General features: G+C 38.1%; 1 protein-coding gene across 1 annotated transcript in view; it reads left to right on the forward strand.

Moving 5' to 3' along the window:
* The window catches only part of TOP6BL (TOP6B like initiator of meiotic double strand breaks), a 105,601-nt gene that overhangs the window by 68,662 nt on the left and 18,882 nt on the right, over positions 1 to 18,057 (forward strand). Inside the window, 4 exon segments of the mRNA XM_077862577.1 lie at positions 8,443 to 8,593; positions 11,462 to 11,608; positions 16,096 to 16,214; positions 16,848 to 16,958. Of these exon segments, the coding sequence (XP_077718703.1) occupies positions 8,443 to 8,593; positions 11,462 to 11,608; positions 16,096 to 16,214; positions 16,848 to 16,958 (528 nt within the window).

Raw genomic sequence — 18,057 nt, forward strand, 5'->3', positions numbered from 1 at the left:
TGATGCAGGGTTCTATCTCACAACCCTGAGGTTATGACCTGAGCTAAAATTAAGAGTTGGACATTTAACTGACTGAGCTACCCAGGTGCCCCCCAAAATGAATTTTTATATCTCAGTTCTAGAAAAGCCTTAGCATTATGAACTCTGCCTAGAAGCCAGTATGATTTGTATAAAAACAAAAATCTAGTATGAAAGCCGAGCTTTAGAAGTTTTCAAAAAAAAAAAAAAAACTGAATACTATAAAATGTGCCATATGTGCCACATGCTTTTCATATAATTTAGTATGATTGAAGCATGGAATGAATGGTGCAAGCAGGAAAGATGAGAGATGAATATGGCAGCTATTGTGTGCCACACTAAAGAGTGTGAACTTCATTGTCTAAGGAGTAGGAAACCATTGGATGTTTTAGGAGTCTCAAGCAGCATCATACAGTGGGGTATGATGAGAGAGGAGGAGAGAAGTCAGTAATCACTAAGTAAATAAGTAAGTGACCTGGGCAAGAGATAATCCTTACCTGAGTTAAAAGTATGATGAGCATGGAAAAGAGTGACTTTTCACTGGAAGGAATCAGTGTAACAAGGCAATCAATTCATTATTAGGGTAGGGAGAGATTAGGGGCAGGGAATGGCCAAAGTTGATGTAAATATTTCTACATCCAGAATAGGCAAACCATAGAGATAGAAAGTAGATGGAAGGGGATTTGGGGGGGAGGTGATAAAAATGTTCTAAAATTGATGGTGGTGATGATTGCACAACTTTTTGAATATACTACAACACATTTAACTGTGCACATTAAGTGGATGAATTGTATGTTATGTGATATGTTTAAATCTCAGTAAACTGTTTAAAAACATTTCCACAGATGGCTGATAGAATAATAATACTGTCAATAAGATGCAGATCATAAGATCATAAATGGCAGATTTGGAAGGTAAAGAAGATTAGCTTCACTTTAAACATGTTAAGTTTATGGTTCCTACAGCACATCTCTTGAAAATAGCAAGAGCTGAATAGAAATTTTGGTCTGGAATTTTGAAGTGTTTAGATTTAGTTCTAAATTTTAGAGCCTCAGCATTTTCCCTAAATATAGTATAGTGCTGTGGTTAGAGCATGGCACAAGAGTGTAAATACTGGATTTACCAGTATTGGTAAATTGTCTATGCCTTTATGCAGCTTGCTCAACCAGCCTAAGTTTTTATTTCATCAGCTTTAAGACAGAGTTAATAATACTTTGTATATTTATTTATTTCCCCTTGCAAAGGTTTTATTGTTGTTATGGCTGTTCTTTTGAGATTTGTTTGTTTGTTTTAGGATTAATTATATACTAATCTGGGATCCCTGGGTGGCGCAGCGGTTTGGCGCCTGCCTTTGACCCAGGGCGCGATCCTGGAGACCTGGGATCGAATCCCACGTCGGGCTCCCAGTGCATGGAGCCTGCTTCTCTCTCTGCCTGTGTCTCTTCCTCTCCCTCTCTCTCTGTGTGACTATCATAAGTAAATAAAAATTAAAAAAAAAATTATATACTAATCTATGTGAAGCTCCTAGCATTCTGCCTAACACATAATAAACATTCAATAAATATCAGATATTGTTGTTATATGATTGAAGCTATAAGAGTAAGTGAAGTTATAGTAGAGTAAAAAGAATAAGAACAGAAGAAGGCCAAGGTCATAGTATGATAAATGTCAGCTGAAAATATCTTTAGGGAGGAGGAAGGAGCAGGATGGTGATAAAGACTATGCAAGGAAAAAAAAAAAGACTATGCAAGGACTTTTGGATTTTAAAATCTTAATATCTAGGTCATATAGAAGAATATAAAGTAAAATATAAAAGTTTCTCCTTCCCCCTCATTCCATTCCCCCCGAGGGAATAAGGCACATTTTTCTATCCTCTTGAAGTTTACACTTAATGGGACATTTTAATAAATAGATGTCAGGTAGTGATAAGTACAGTAAAGATAAAGCAGAAAAGAGATAATAGGGAAATTATTTTGAATATTATTGTCAGTGAAGACTCTAGGGAGGTGATGTTTTAGTGAAAAGAAAGAGAGCTAACAGAAAACTCTGGTAGGATTTCAGTTTCTGAAAATGGCAAACTAGGTAATTTAGACCCACCCTCCCATTGAGGACAAGTACTGGATTAAATATTAAAATATCATAAAAGAATTTTAGAGGGCAGCCCTGGTGGCGCAGCAGTTTAGCGCTGCCTGCAGCCAAGGGCGTGATCCTGGAGACCCTGGATCGAGTCCCATGTCTGGCTCTCTGCGTGGGGCCTGCTTCTCCCTCTGCCTGTGTCTCTGCGCCTCTCTCTCTGCATCTCTATGAACAAATAAATAAAATCTTTTTTTTAAAAAAAAAAAGAATTTTAGAGCTAGTGAATAGGGAAGAATTTCTGGGCCATGATAGGAGAAAACAGGAATTACAGAAAGCTTGGGCCCAGCACTGGGGGCTACTTTTGCCCTGAGGTCATTTGCAAATTAGAGCAAGCAGCCAAGAAGCTAAGATGCACTTCTGAATGCATGTAGGACAAGAAGGCCAAAGAGTTTAGGGCCTGCTGAGCTGGGGTGATGTTAAAAGCACCTCTTATTTTGGGCAGGGATAACTAAAAGGTTACACTTTAAGGAATAAGGTGAACCCGAAATAAACCATCCTTCAAGTGAACTGCATGTAGTTTTTGGGTCATTTTAGGAAGGCTAGAATATCTTAGACTTTCAAATTGGATTAAGATGATTCTAGATTTCTGATTCTCCCAGATGGCCTTGTAGAAACAAACAAAAATTCTTCCTAGAGGAAGATAACCACATCTGTGCTTCAAATTATTTAACAAATACTTTCTCAAAGTGTCTAGCTTATGTGCATTTCTCTCTCTCTCTCTCTCTCTCTCTCTCTCTCTCTCCTCTCTCTCTTCTCTGTCACAACACACACACCCCACACCTAGGCTAAAGAGCGGATAAGGTAACATGAACAAGAGCTCGCAAAAACAAAAGCAACAGAAGCACCCACTGGAACTCCAGATATTGGTAATAGCAGACACTGATTTTTAAAATAAAAAATTATGTTTACTGTGCTTATGGAATTGAAAACCAACCGTAAAAATCCTGTCAGGAAACTGTAAACTATAAAATGTGACATAATTTTTAAAAGAACCAAAAAAATTGTAGAACCAAAATATATAGTAACCAATATTGAAAATAAATAGGTTTAATAACAGATTAGATACAGTATAAGTCAGTTTGTGAAGTAAAAGATAATGATAGCAAAAACTTAATAAAATAAAGCAGAGAGAGAGAAAACTATGGAAAATACCGAAGAGAGGTTAACAGATGAGAAGAAACAGTGAGACCATTTAATGTACATTTAATCCATGTCCCAAAGGAGAAGAGAGAAAATGTGGCAGAACGTCTTTGAAGAATTAATGCCTAAAGCAACTAAAACAGATTTCAGATCTTAATAATCAAGCAGGATAAACTAAAAGATACCTATACCTGTAAAAAATAAAAAATAAGGAGAAAAATCAGCTAAGGAAGATGGATTTTCTTCAAAAGAGAAACAAATTGACAGCTAACTTCCCCATACCAACAGGATGTAGTAGTTTAATAGTGTTAATATCCTGAAATTAAAAATATCACCACACTAGAATCCCATACCCAATAAAAGTATTTCTCAAAAGATCATGAACATACCTATATACATTAATGTCATAATTCATACAGTAAGAAGAATTCAACTGACTTTAGGACAGTTTTTTTTTTTTTTTTTTTTTAAGATTTTATTTGTTTATTTGACAGAGAGCGAAAACACAAGCAGGGGGAGGGGCAAAGGGAGAGGAAGAAGCAGGCTCCCCACTGAGCAGGGAGCCTGATACAGGGCTGGATCCCAGGATTCTGTGGTCTTGGCCTGAGTGAGGGCAGATGCTTAATAAGCTGTGAGCCACCCAGGTGCCCCAGAACATAATGTTTTGACATATATTCTTGGTGGGATATATTCTAAGGATGAAGTGGATTGTATAAGCACTCTTGAAATTTATTTAGTGGACTTTATTCTTACTAATAACATTGGGATTGTACTGAAATTACTGTATGCATACTTATTATAAAGCAAGTAATTATGATAACATAGTTGGAAACCAAAATTTTTAGCATAAGACTGCAGATATATGAGTATAAATTCAAAGCAATATTTTTTTATTTTAAAATAAAAAAATTTTAAGTAATCTTAAAGTGGAACTGAAGATACCAATGTATACTCCCAAGTTTCCTGACTTCTGAAATTATGTATTTCTTAGCGCTATCTGCTAAACAAACAACAAACAAACAAACTTAGGAGCAATGAGCACTCCTAGTACCCAGAATGTATTCTCTAATTGTCTTTGCTCACTAAAAAGGTGGAATGACTGATTCCAGGCCTAAAGTAGAAATGTACAGGATGAGCCTGAATATCTTGTGCTGAGCCAGAAAGCAAAGACACTATCGAAGTCCATGAGATCATGTCAGAGGATTTCAGAAATTGTACTTCCAGCCGTGAACAGATAACAGGGACTGGATCCAGTCTCCTACCTTGAACAACTAAAAAAATGGACAAATTATATAAACAACAGTACAGGACAGTGGGTCTAGAGAGAGAGGAGAAACAAACCCTGTGTTGTACCACTGTATTACCTAGAGAGAAGTTCACAAGGAGGGTATACACAACTAGACTCTAGAGGATCTCTCTGAGTTGAGAAGACAAAGTTTACGGAGGTCCAGGCAGCTAGAACTGTAAGAGACAAATTTACAGAGAGTGCTCCAGACAGAGGAGAATTCCTGGAGTACACACAGAGCTGGGGATGGATTCTGTTCCTACCAGGCAGTATGTAAAACCTCATATTTCATAAAGCATCAGTTGGGAGTACTAAGAACAGTTTGACTGAATATAATGGAGAAGTTAGCCCTAGTGTGTAGGCTACCCTGGTCCCACCTAACAAAGCTTAAAAGTAAGTTCCAAAAGCCTCACACTGTTCCTAGGTAACTTTATAGTATCCTAGAAAAAAGTTCAAGAACATTTATAGGAATACAAAAATGTCCTGCATTCAACCAGATAAACTTTACTATGCTGGACATCCAATAAAAAATTATATAGCATGCAAATAAGCAGGAAAATAGGACCCATAATAAAAGAAAGAAAAATCAGTCAATGAGAACTGCCCAGAAATTATACAGGTGATAGGATTGGTAAATAAGAACATTAAGACAGGTATAACTATATCCACATATTCAAGAAGTGAGAGGAAAAAATTGAACATATTAAGTAAAGACACAAATGATATAACAAACACCCAAAATAGGGGCATCTTGGTGTTCAGTGGTTGACTGCCTGCCTTTGGCTCAGGTCTCAATCCCGGGGTCCTGGGATTGAGTCCTGCATTGGGCTCCCCACAGGGAGACTGCTTCTCTCTCTGCCTGTATCTCTGCTTCTCTCTCTGTGTCTCTCATGAATAAATAAGTAAAAATCTTAAACACCCAAATAAATATCTAAATATAGAAATTACAATTTTTAGGATAAAAATACACTAGATGAGGTTAGTGGCAGATGTACACATTGCAGAAGAAAAGATTAGTGAACTTAAAGACAACAATAGAAACTAAAATGAAACAAACAGACTAAAAAAGTAAACAAGGCTTCTCTGAACTTGGGATAACATCTCATGGCCTCATTTGGTGACATATAATTGGATTCCTACAGAGAGGGAGGGCAGATAAAATATTTGAGGAAATACTGTCCCCCAAATTTCCAAATTTGATGAAAAGTATAAACCTGCAGATCCAAGAAGATCAACAAACTTTAAACATAACAAACATGAATAAAATTATATCAAGACACATTTATAATTGAATTGGTTAAGGCCAATAATGAAGAACCTTAAAAGCGGCTAGAGGTAAAAGGACATATTAACATACTGAGGAACAAAGAGAGGAATTACCTCAGATTTCTCACTGGAAACTAGGAGAAAGTGAAGCAATGTTTTTGTTTTATTTTTTGTTTTTTTAAGATCACAGGAGCAGGGGTGGAGGGGTAGAGGGAAATGGAGAATCTTTTTTATTTTTTAAGATTTATTTATTTATTTTAGAGAGGGAGAAACCAGGAGTGGCAGGGAGAGGGAGAGAGAATCTCCAGCAAACTCCCCACTGAGTGTAGAACCCAGCACAGGGCTCCATCTTAGGACCCTGAGATCATGACCTGAGCTGAAATTAAGAATCAGACACTTAGCTGACTGAACCACACAGATGCCTGAAGCAACATTTGTAAAATAATACAAGAAAAGAAAACTTAACCTGGATTCTATATCAAGAGAAAATATTTTTTAAAAATGAAGGCAAAATAATTTTTCAGATGTACAAAAGATTTCATCACCAGCAGATCTATATTATAAGAAATGTTAAATGCTCAGGCAAAAGGAAAATGATTGTTATAATGTCTATTATAATATCATTTGAGGTAGACAGGATAAACTAAAAGTTTATACTATAAAGCCTAAAGCAATCCCTAAGTTACTACAACAAAGAATTGTAACTAAGAAGTCCAAAAAGGGGATAAGATGGAATTGTAAAAAACACCCAGTCCAAAATAGAAACCCAAAAATAGAAAAGAGGGAAATATAAGGAACAAATAAATGCAAAACACTTAACAAGATGGTAGGCTAAACCTAACCATACCAGTATTTATATGTAATAGTTTCAACAACCCAATTAAAAGACATTCACACATTTTGACTCTTCAAACACCCCACTCTTCCTGAGTTTGCAGTGCATCAAAGCTCCCTTGGCTCTAAACAGTAAATGTATTGGCCTTAGCTCCTGTGTAAATGTCTTAGATTTGTGATAGAGACTTCATTTATGGGTACTGTCTCCCTTTGTCCTGCTGTGATTTACCCAGTACCTACTGGGTAAGGATTTTAATCTTCACACTTAATACTTCATGTTTACCCAATTTTTAAAAAGATTTTATTTATTTGTTTATTTATTTATTCGAGAGAGAGAGAGAGAGGCAGAAAGCAGAAACATAGGCAGAGAAAGAAGTAGGCTCATGTGGGGAGCCTGATGTGGGACTCAATCCCGCGACTCCAGGATCACACCCTGGGCTGAAGGCAGATGCTTAACCACTGAGCCACCCAGGCATTCCTCATGTTTACCCTATAAAAAGAGGATGAAACAAAAAAAAGATAAAGGAAAATATATTTCTTGTTTCTTTAGCCTTGGTTCAGGGGATAAAAAGGGTTAAGTATTCTTAACTGGATAATTTTGCCCCCAGAGGACATTTGGGAATATTGGGGGGACATTTTTGACTGTCATGACTTGGGGTGCTACTGGCACCTAGTGGGTAGAGGCCAGGGATACTGATAACCATCCTACAGTGCACAGGACAGCCCCTACAATAAAAAATTATCTGGCCCAAAGTGCCAGTAGTGCTAAGGTGGAGAATCCCTGGGTTTAAAGGGCGAGCGAGGGTTGTAGTGAAATCAAGAGAAGGAAAGCATTTTAGAGGCCTGACCCCCTTGGTCTTGGTTAGAGAAAATGCTTAGGGAGGATAAGGAATTTCTCTTTTTTTTAATTTATTTTTTTTAAGATTTTTATTTATTTATTTATTCATGAGAGACAGAGAAAGAGGCAAAGACACAGGCAGAGGGAGAAGCAAGCTTTCCACAGGAGCCCAATGTGAGACCCGAGCCCTGAGTCAAAGGCTGAGCCACCCAGTTGTCCCAGGACAAGGAATTTCCTTCTTTATCTGAATACACTCAAATACTTCCTGAAAGATATTTCTTTGTATATACTTCTAGCGTGTATCCTGCCATATTTTACTAATTTTTATATATATCTCCAATACTATAAATATGATAACTTGACGGTAGATATTAAATCTTAATATTCATCTTTGTGTTCTCTGAACTTAGTACAGTGTTTAGTCTGTAGTACCACAAAAACCTATGATGAAATGAGTAAGATGAAAAAATAAACTAATTGTACCAATACTATACCTGTAACACACACTTACACCCAGATTAAATTTCTAGGGAGGGCAGCCCCGGTGGTGCAGTGGTTTAGCGCCTCCTGCAGCCCGGGGTATGATCCTGGAGACCTGGGATTGAGTCCCACATTGGGCTCCCTGCATGGAGCCTGCTTCTCCCTCTGCCTGTGACTCTGCCTCTCTCTCTCTCTCTGAATAAATAAAAAATATAATCTTAAAAATTAAAAATTAAAAAAAATAAAATAAATTTCTAGGGATTCTAGTGGATCTATCTCTGGTGCCTCACACCTATATTCAATGTGGAAAGGCTTAATATATAATCCTCTAGCACCCTAGTTTATTTCTAGGAGTGTGAACCAGGTCAGTGTTATGTTTGTTTTATGCAAATGAATACATAGTCATAAAAAACTAAAATCTAATACTTTTCTTTAGCAACTATACATATTTCTGTATGGACCTTCAGGTCTGCCTCTGATATTGCCAAGTCAGGAGCAGCCAAATACTACTGTCTTCAAAGATATCTGTTATTTCATTGACTGGAAGAAATACCACTTGTGTATGGTGCCCAATTTGGATCTCAGCTTGGATAGAGGTATATTTCCCTCTCTTTTCACAGGAATAAAGAAACCTGGAGAATATCAGAGAAATGCAAGGAAATATAAATAGCAGGTGTACAAAAAAAATGGGACATGGTGATCCGATGGCTTAGGTTGGGGGCTGCTGGTAGGTTGGGGACTTAGGTTGGGGGCTGCTGGTATGAAGTCCACAACAGGTCAATAGGCAAAGCTGCATTAGAGCCTAAGTATTTTGGCATTACATATTTATGCTGGTTTTCCTCTCACTTCCTCTACAGCCTCCTCTCTTCCTGGACCTCTTGATATAGTCAAGTAGAAAACTTTATCTTGTAAGAACTTGTTCAGAAGGTTTCTGTTGTATCTTAATCTGTCACTCTGGGGTTTTAGAAGGGTTACTAACATCATTGAAATACTGTGGAAGAGAAATATCTCCTAATGACATAAAAAATCCATATAAAATTACTTTAAAAGATGAAAACACCATATAAATACAAAGCAGGGGTATAAACCAAGTAGTAATGAACCTAGGAAACTAGCTGTAGTTTTCATGTAAAGCCTAATTCATTAACTTTGAATCATGCTGAGAGTTGGACACTTAATAACTGAACCAAAAAGTAAAACAGGAAAGTAGGAATATGAAACCATGAGGTGATATTTAGGAGGTTTACAGTCTTGAGCTTGATGACCATTAGCTAGAATCCTTTGAAATTTAGAAGGTAGTCTGGTAAACTGGATCCTGAGGAAGGTGACCAGTGAGGAAGAGGCATTCTAGAGCGGTGACTGGTATGAGAAGACTGAAGCCTCCTGGGATGGAGAAGTATATCAGGGAGAATGATAGAATCTTCTCTGAGAAGGAAGCCTCAGAGTAAGGATTTTTTTTTTATTGAGTTGGTAGTTGTTACAGAGTGTGCAATGAAAGGAGGGTGTCTTTGAATAGGGTCTGTAGGGGGCGGAGCAAGATGGTGGAAGAGCTGGGTCCCCAAGTCACCTGTCCCCACCAACTTACCTAGATAATTTCTTTCTTTCTTTTTTTTTTTTTTTTGATAACTTTCAAATCATCCTGAAAACCTATGAATTCGGCCTGAGATTTAAAGAGAGAACAGCTAGAACGCTACAGAGAGAAGAGTTTGTGCTTCTAACAAGTACAACTCATTTTTAGCCACTCTGCACTGAGCAAAATGATTAGAAAGAACCCACACAAAAGAAAGAATCAGAAACAGTACTCTCTCACAGAGTTACAGAATTTGGATTACAATTCGATGTCAGAAAGCCAGTTCAGAAGCACAATTATAAAGCTACTGGTGGCTCTGGAAAAAAGCATAAAGGATTCAAGAGACTTCATGACTGCAGAATTTAGATCTAATCAGGCCGAAATGAAAAATCAATTAAATGAGATGCAATCCAAACTGGAGTCCTAACGATGAGGGTTAATGAAGTAGAAGAAAGAGTGAGTGACATAGAAGACAAGTTGATGGCAAGGAAGGAAGCTGAGGAAAAAAGAGAAAAACAATTAAAAGACCATGAGGAAAGGCTAAGGTAAATAAATGACAGCCTCAGAAGGAAAAATCTACCTTTAATTGGGGTTCCAGAGGGCTCCGAAAGGGACAGAGGACCGGAAAGTGTATTTGAACAAATCATAGCTGAGAACTTCCCTAACTTGGGGAGGGAAACAGGCATTCAGATCCAGGAGATAGATCCCCCCCCACTAAAATCAATGAATAGGGTCTATAGAAGTGAGTTTTTTGGGGAAGAAAGAATGCCTGATCTTAACAAGTAGGATGTCCTGCCATTAGAATTTTTGAATCTCTACTTTAAGGCTCTCTGTGTTTCCTTTTCTCATTCATTTTTATTTTCATGCTTTGTCAGTTTCCTTCATTTTTCGCCAATTTGTGATGCCTGAACTTGCTCAGTTAACTTTGGAAATAAGTAATATAGAAAATGTCCCTTCATCTCCTTCCCTCCCTCATTGCTCTCAAGGACAGAACCAGAATCCACATGGAGATATTCTCTATATGGATCTGGGTGGAATTTAGGACTATCATTATTGTATTCTAAAGGATCAAGGTGCTAAAAAGTGACTGTAGGGCATCAGATTACTTGGGAATACAAATATAACATAGTAATGTGGTTAAGAATGCAGACTTTGAGTCTAAAATCAGTTCCATCGTGTCGGACAATGTATTTAACCTATTTGTACCTCTTATCTGTAAAGTGACCTAAGAATAGGTCCTATGACATAGTGCTGTTGTGAAGTCTAAATGTTTAGATAGTTCATGTGAAGAGTTTAACACAGTGTCATGTAGTAAGCATTTAATACAAATTAGCTGTTGTCCTTATCATTACTCAAACTTGACTCTGACCTCTTGCCTTTTGTTTAATTTAAAGATTTTGTTTATTTATTTGAAAGAGATAACAGGGAGAGCACAACCAGGGGGAGAGACAGAGGGAGAAGAAGAAACAGGCTCCCCGCTGAGCCGGGAGCCCAATGGGGGCTCAATCCCAGGACGCTGGGATCAGGACCTGAGCCAAAGGCCTAACTGACTGAGTCACCCAGGCACTGCTGACCTCTTGCCTCTTACTAGCGATAGCTATCTTAGAAAGTTGTATGGGGAATGAATAAATGTATTAATGTTTCCCAGTAAATTCTAAGGAGTGCTGTTTGGTTTGCATTTTGCACACCCAGTTGTTATTTTTATGTTCCTTCTGTGAGTCTCTATTATTTGCTTCCATCATATGGATAGAGAAACAGGTTCAGGAGGAGAAGGGAGTGTTCAAATTTCAATCTGTCTCACATCCTTCTTTGTTTGAGGCATAGGTTCTTTATTCACTTATCATTCTGAGGGCTTTACTTATCTTAGACTACAGTGTAATATCTTGTCCTCTAGATTTGGTGCTTCCAGATGTGAGTTATCAGGTGGAATCCAGTGAGAGAGATCAGTCTCAGAATACGGACTCCCAGGGACAAACTCTGCTGCTTTTTCTCTTTGTGGATTTTCAGAGCGGATTTCCAGTCCAGCAAACAGAACTGTGGAGTAGGTATAGGGGCTGCTAGTTTGGGTGTGCTTAAATGTTAAGAGAGTAAAGAAAGGGAGACTATATATAATGCACATAATCTGAATTACATATATTTCTGTAGAATAATGAATTTTAATGAAAAACCTTGCTTAAATAAGTTAAACAAATGATATGCTCTATGGAAAAGGTTTGTATCTTGAAACATCACTTAAATGATGACATTCCCAGATTTAATTGGCCAGATATCAGTGGATACTTCCTATAATGCTCTCTACGGTCTGTTACTTCAGATGAGTGGTTCTCAACCTTAGCTGCATGATATATACCTGAGGAACTTCTTTTTTTTTTTTTTTTTTTTTTTTTTAATTTTTATTTATTTACGATAGTCACACACAGAGAGAGAGAGAGAGAGAGGCAGAGACACAGGCAGAGGGAGAAGCAGGCTCCATGCACCGGGAGCCTGACGTGGGATTCGATCCCGGGTCTCCAGGATCGCGCCCTGGGCCAAAGGCAGGCGCCAAACCGCCGCGCCACCCAGGGATCCCACCTGAGGAACTTCTAAGAAATGTTCAGACCTCACCCCCAGGGATTATGAATTCCTTGGCCTGAGGCAAGACTCAGATATCAGTACGTTTTTAAAGCTCAGGCCTGAGAACTGTCCACCACATTATTGCTTTTCCAGGTGGACTCAAAAAATGTTATTGGCCTTACTTGGCCTTGATACAGCATCTCAACTACAATATAAGGAGGTATGGGAGTATATTGGTGTGAATGACTTTATGTGATTGCCTCATAAACCTCTGGAAATTGTCCTTGCTTAAGATAACTTGTTATCAAAAAGGTTCTGTTTAGTGGTCCATGAGTCAGAATCACCTGCAGTATTTGAAAATGTGCTGAGCCAAGGATTAACTCAGTATTTTGTTATAATGTAAACATATGGTATAGCTCAAGAATCTGCATTTTTAGCAAGATTCTCAGGTAATTTATAAATATAGTAAAGTTTGAAAAACACTGAGTATGAACAGTATTTGGCTTGTGCATTTTAATCCAATAAGCCCTGAGATATAGATTTAAGTGTTTCTTTTTTTTTAAGATTTTATTTATCTATTTGAGAGAGCAGGGAGGAGAGGAGAAGATGGAGAAGCAGACTCCCTGATGAGCAGGGAACCCAATACAGGGCTCCCTTCCAGGGCTGCATCCCAGGGTGCCATCCCTGGGATCATGATCTGGACTGAAGGTAAACACTTAACTGACTGAGCCACCCAGGTACCCCAAATTTAAGTGTTTCTCAATGCCCTCCTAAACTTAGAGGGAAGTAAGTAGCAAGAAGTGGAGCTTACAAATATCTAAAGAAAGGCTCATAAGCCTCCCTTTTGATGCTTCTGATATATTCCTGTGTTCTTTCTCTGTGAGCCAGTGTTTTTTCTTGGGACTCTACTCTCCAGCCATTCCAGTGCTGTTTGGTGTGGCCTGCTCCTACTGAATCATGAGAGAAATGAGACAGCTTATATCCCCGGATCAGAAGAGCTCATGTTGACTGGTGCCAGCTATTTATTGAACAAACTGTTGTCAGCTGTGGAGTTCTTCCTACTGCCTGCCTTCTATGCTTCTCCAGTCTTTTCCTAGGATTATATATTGTTTAGGCAAGAAGCGCACTGCTTTCCTGGGCTCTGGCTTACAACTCTTTATTTGAAGAGCTGTTGTTGGCTGTTGCTCCGCTGTTTCCTTCATCAAGGCCATAGAATGGGAGCATAGGAGAGACCCAAACTGGGGCATCTCGGTGGTTCAGTGGTTGAGCATCTGTCTACCTTTGGCTCAGGTTGTAATCCCAGGGTCCTGGGATTGAGTTCCACATCAATCTCCCTCTGCCTATGTCTCTGCCTGTCTCTCTCTGTGTCTCTCATGAATAAATAAAATCTTAAAAAAGAGAGAGAGAGAGATTGAGAAGAAGAAGAAGAGACCCAAACTAATGAGGCTTCCATCAGGGAGGACAAAATGAGGATGCCTAGGGTTGTTACTTGGCCTGCACTCAAGTGGACAGAGGCTGATAAGAGAAGCCTCTTAGTACAGTGGAAACGACTTTAGGGTGGAGTCAACAAAGCTGGGTTTAATTTTAGTTCTGCTACCAAATTCCTTGGTGATTTTTGGGAAACAAGTCACAAACATCATCTGATCTTCCTTTTTCATATATTTAACATGAAATTGTTAGACTAGATGCCACAAAGTCCCTTCCAAGTCTAAAGACCCTCTTAAGACTTAAGATATACTATCTTTTGGCAGGGTTTTTTTGTTGGTTGTTTTTTGGTTTTGGTTTTGGGGTTTTTTGAGGTCTGCTAGAGGGAATTACCACGTTCAGTCTTCCCTAGGATGACATAAAGTCTGACACCATTTTCTGATTCCTATTGAACACACCTAAAGAACTCCAATTCCTTTAAAAAAAAAAAGTGTTTTCTGTCATTTTTGTAGTACTGTGATAGTTTATACATCTGTTTGGTTTGACCCTATAGCATTTCAGGTAATGACACTCAATATTGGACTAAATAGAAGTTCATCACTGCATTAAAAAACATACTAACTTTAAAAAAAAGGTTTATTTATTTGAGAAAGAGTGGGGGAGGGAACACAGGGGGAGAGGCAGAGAGAGAGAAAAAACCCTAAAACAGCCTCCCCACTGAGAATACAGCCCAGTGACAATGATGCTGGGCTTGATCCAGAACCCCCGAGATCATGACCTGAGCCAAAATCAAGAGCCAACCACTCTACCAATTGAGCCACCATGCACCCTCATCCTCTGTATCTTTTCAAATTTCCTTACACATCTGGTAGTTTAGCCTTTGAAAAAGGATGTATGGTAAAGGAAGGTAGATATAAATATATGGTTAGAGATACAGTAATTTTATCTTTTTTTCCCTTATCCTTTCTCATATCCTTGAAAGCTTTCTCTAGAGCTACTTTTAGGAAACAGATTGTGCAGAACTACAGTCTGTTTCCATGTGTCTTAAAAAAAATCACTTAACTGGCCTCCTGCCCACCTTGTCATGGTAACTTTTCTATGATTAACTCATTATTTTGCTACAACGTTAAAGGCATCTGGTAGTATCAGCAGTTTTAGGGGAACAAACTTGTAGCTTTTTAATTAAATGTCTGCTTTCTAAAGGGGTCTAACTGATTTCTTGAAGCTATTCTTAGCACCAAACTATAGAAAACAGTAATCCATATGATAGCATCATAGCAATAGTGATATTTTCCCTTTGAATATTGCAATATACATTTCAAAACACTTCATAGATACTGTCTCAGTTTGTCTGCATGACATGCCTGTTAGAGCAGGTGGTATAAAGCCAATTTTAGTTTTGAAGTGAGAAAAGTGAGGGGACTTGGTCACCAATAAGTGGTAGAATTCACTCTAGAATCTATGTTCCTCAGACCCCTTTGAGTAGACCACATTTTACATTCCTTTCTGGGAAAGCATCATGGTGCCTTGGAGTAGAAAAGGTACCTTCTGGTTTGCATTTTTAATGCAGCCCTGAGAAAACCAGCCAGCTGTAGGCTGCTTCACCGTAGTGCCTTTGAACAGACTATGCAGGAGAGAATAGAAAAAACACTGAAAAAGGAAGAGTTAATTAAATATTTTCTTGGGATCCCGGGGTGGCTCAGCAGTTGAGCGCCTGCCTTCGGTGCAGGGCATGATACTGGAGTCCCGGGATCGAGTCCCACATCAGGCTCCCTGCACGGAGCCTGCTTCTCCCTCTGCCTGTGTCTGCCTCTCTCTCTCTGTATCTCTCATGAATAAATAAATAAACCTTAAAAAAAAGAAAGAAAAATATTTTCTCAAGTATAAAGTGAAATTGTCTTCCTATGTCTGTAGCCTCTGGGTCATCAGTGCTGCTAGCCTATTGTTAGATGACATATTTTGCCTATCATTCTTACCTGTTAGCTTTTCTGCTGAGCAGTGGTGCCTATGGTTACTTTACAGAAATAGCCCCCATTTTAAAAGACTTTATACAAGCAGTCTCAGAGTCATCTTTGTGAGTGTTAACTTTTTCTGTATCACAGCATACATGAAAGGATTGAGACCTTGATGATAACACTGGCTCATCACAACAGTGATGCTCACACAGGAATGGATAAACACACTCTCCAGGAGGCTTTTCCTCTTCCTCCTTCTCCTATCCTTTGAGAGTCACCAGTATCATTTTTTATAGTATGTGGTATATATTTCTGTTTCTGATATGAATTAAACAAGATCCCTTGCTTGTTTCTTCAAAAATAATGTCAACCTTCACATTAATTTTCGAAGCTTTCTTTCATTTGTAAGTGGAACTCGGTGGGTTTGAAAGTTGCTGAGTTAGTGGTTTTGGTTTTGGTTTCATCTAAAAAAGTAATTATTTGTGGATAGGCAAAAGTGGCCTCTTGTTCCTAGAGACTTTGACTCATAGCACATAACAGCAGTCTTGAAGTGGCCATTCTCACTCAAGGTTACCAATATTTTTCCTTCCCTTAGGAGTCTACACGTTGCTCACTGCTCATCTCAGTACCATCCTCACAGAGAGCCACAGTGTAGTGCAAGATTCCATCCAAGTTGCTGTGGACCAGGCCTTGGAGCAACATTACCAGGCTAAGGTAATAAGAGATTCATTACTTGTTTTCTCCTACTGTCTCTAAGAAAAAAGAACCAGAGAATATGACAAAGCCTAAGAGCCCTCCCTTAATGCCTCTTCCTCTTTTGTCACCTTGGCTGATCCTTACACTGCCTCTTGCCTAGGAACTCAAGCTTTAACTTAGGATATGTCACTGTAACCAGTCTTATCTCCTAATAGATGAATTTGAGTAAATGGGGACAAAATAATATAGAAAAATGACTAATAATGAGCCTCTTCCTTATCTGTCTATCTTCCCTTCCCACATATACTTCTGGAACTACTGCTTCACTAAATCTTACATTCTTCCCTCATTTCCTAATGCTTTCTAACATCACTTTCTCTTCCTATATGACTTTCTGATTTCTTCTGTCCTGTGTACTTTTGGCAACATATTGCTTAACTTCATATGGCCCCCCTTTCAGGGAAATAACAACCACTAAGAGTAAAGTTGTCCTTTATATATGGTGTGATCTCACTAAGCATTGTTGATAGAGGGGGAAGAATTGTTGAAATTCTGCTCCTACTGAAATCTTTAATTCCTTTGGGATTCTCTGACCCAGCAGCTTGGGATTATTATGAACAGTCATCTCTGCTTACTTGTTATATTTCTTAGGATCATCAGAAATTGCAGGCCTCACTCTCAGTGGCTGTAAATTCCATCATGAGTATCGTGACTGGAAGCACCAGCAGTAGCTTCCGAAAGATCTGTCTCCAGACTCTTCAAGTTAGTAGGAAATTGGGGCTGCTTAATACTGCCAGAATTTTAATGATATTCTACTACCTATCATAGGAATATGTTCAGAGTTTTTAGAAACATTATTTCATTTTCTCATACTGTGATCCTACATAGTATAGGCCTGTGGTCTTTTAAGAAATATTTATTGAATGGATAGTATATGTATACTATTTTATAAATGAGAAAATAAGTTACCTAAAATTTCTACTTGCTTTAGGTCACAAAGCTAGTTACAGTTAGAGCTAAGACTAGATCAGTGATTCCCAGTTCTCTGTTGAAGAATGTTTTGTTACCTCATGGTGACAGAAAACATTGGAAGTAACTGAGTAGCCTTATGTATTACACGTATTTGGCAGTATGGAATAGTGTAACAATTGAGATCAAAGACCTAAGTTCAATTCTTGGCTTATTTACTTACTGGCTATGTGGACTCAAGCCTGTACTTAATTTCTCTGAGCTTCATCTATACATTGGAAAAAATAATAGTACCTCAGTGGGTTATTACAAGGGTGAGGGCTAAGTGTGAACATGCATAGCACATGGTAGGTACTGAATAAATATTAGTTTCTTTCTTACCTTTAAGGAATGTGTGCTGACCAGTTGGTATTATCAGTGGGGTGACCCATTCATTCCATATCTTTTGCTTTATTTTTTTTGTACTTTTTTCTTGAAAAATAGTATGATACATTCAAAATTTAAAATAGCTAATATTTATCACTATAATTTAAAATTTTTGCATATTATCTCATATAAGTTATGTTGGATATTGTAACCAAAATATTCTATATTCATATATAATTTGACATTTTCCTGCCATTTCAACTGTCTTAGAATTTGTATTCGTTACCTAATTCCACTGCACTGGTTTAATCTAATTTAATGAACCATTTCCCTAATGATAGGCATTTAAGTTGCTTATATTCTTTTTGCCATTATAAATAATATTGCAGTTAATACCTCTGTGTGATAACTTTCCTCTTCTGAATTATTTCCCAGAATAAATCTCTATAAGTGGAATTACTAGGTCTAAGAGTATAACATCTTTATAATCTAGTGCATCCTACAGCTTCAGCTTTCTGGATCATGT

The sequence above is a fragment of the Canis aureus genome, chromosome 21 (genome assembly GCF_053574225.1).
Source record: "Canis aureus isolate CA01 chromosome 21, VMU_Caureus_v.1.0, whole genome shotgun sequence".
NCBI lineage: Eukaryota > Metazoa > Chordata > Mammalia > Carnivora > Canidae > Canis > Canis aureus.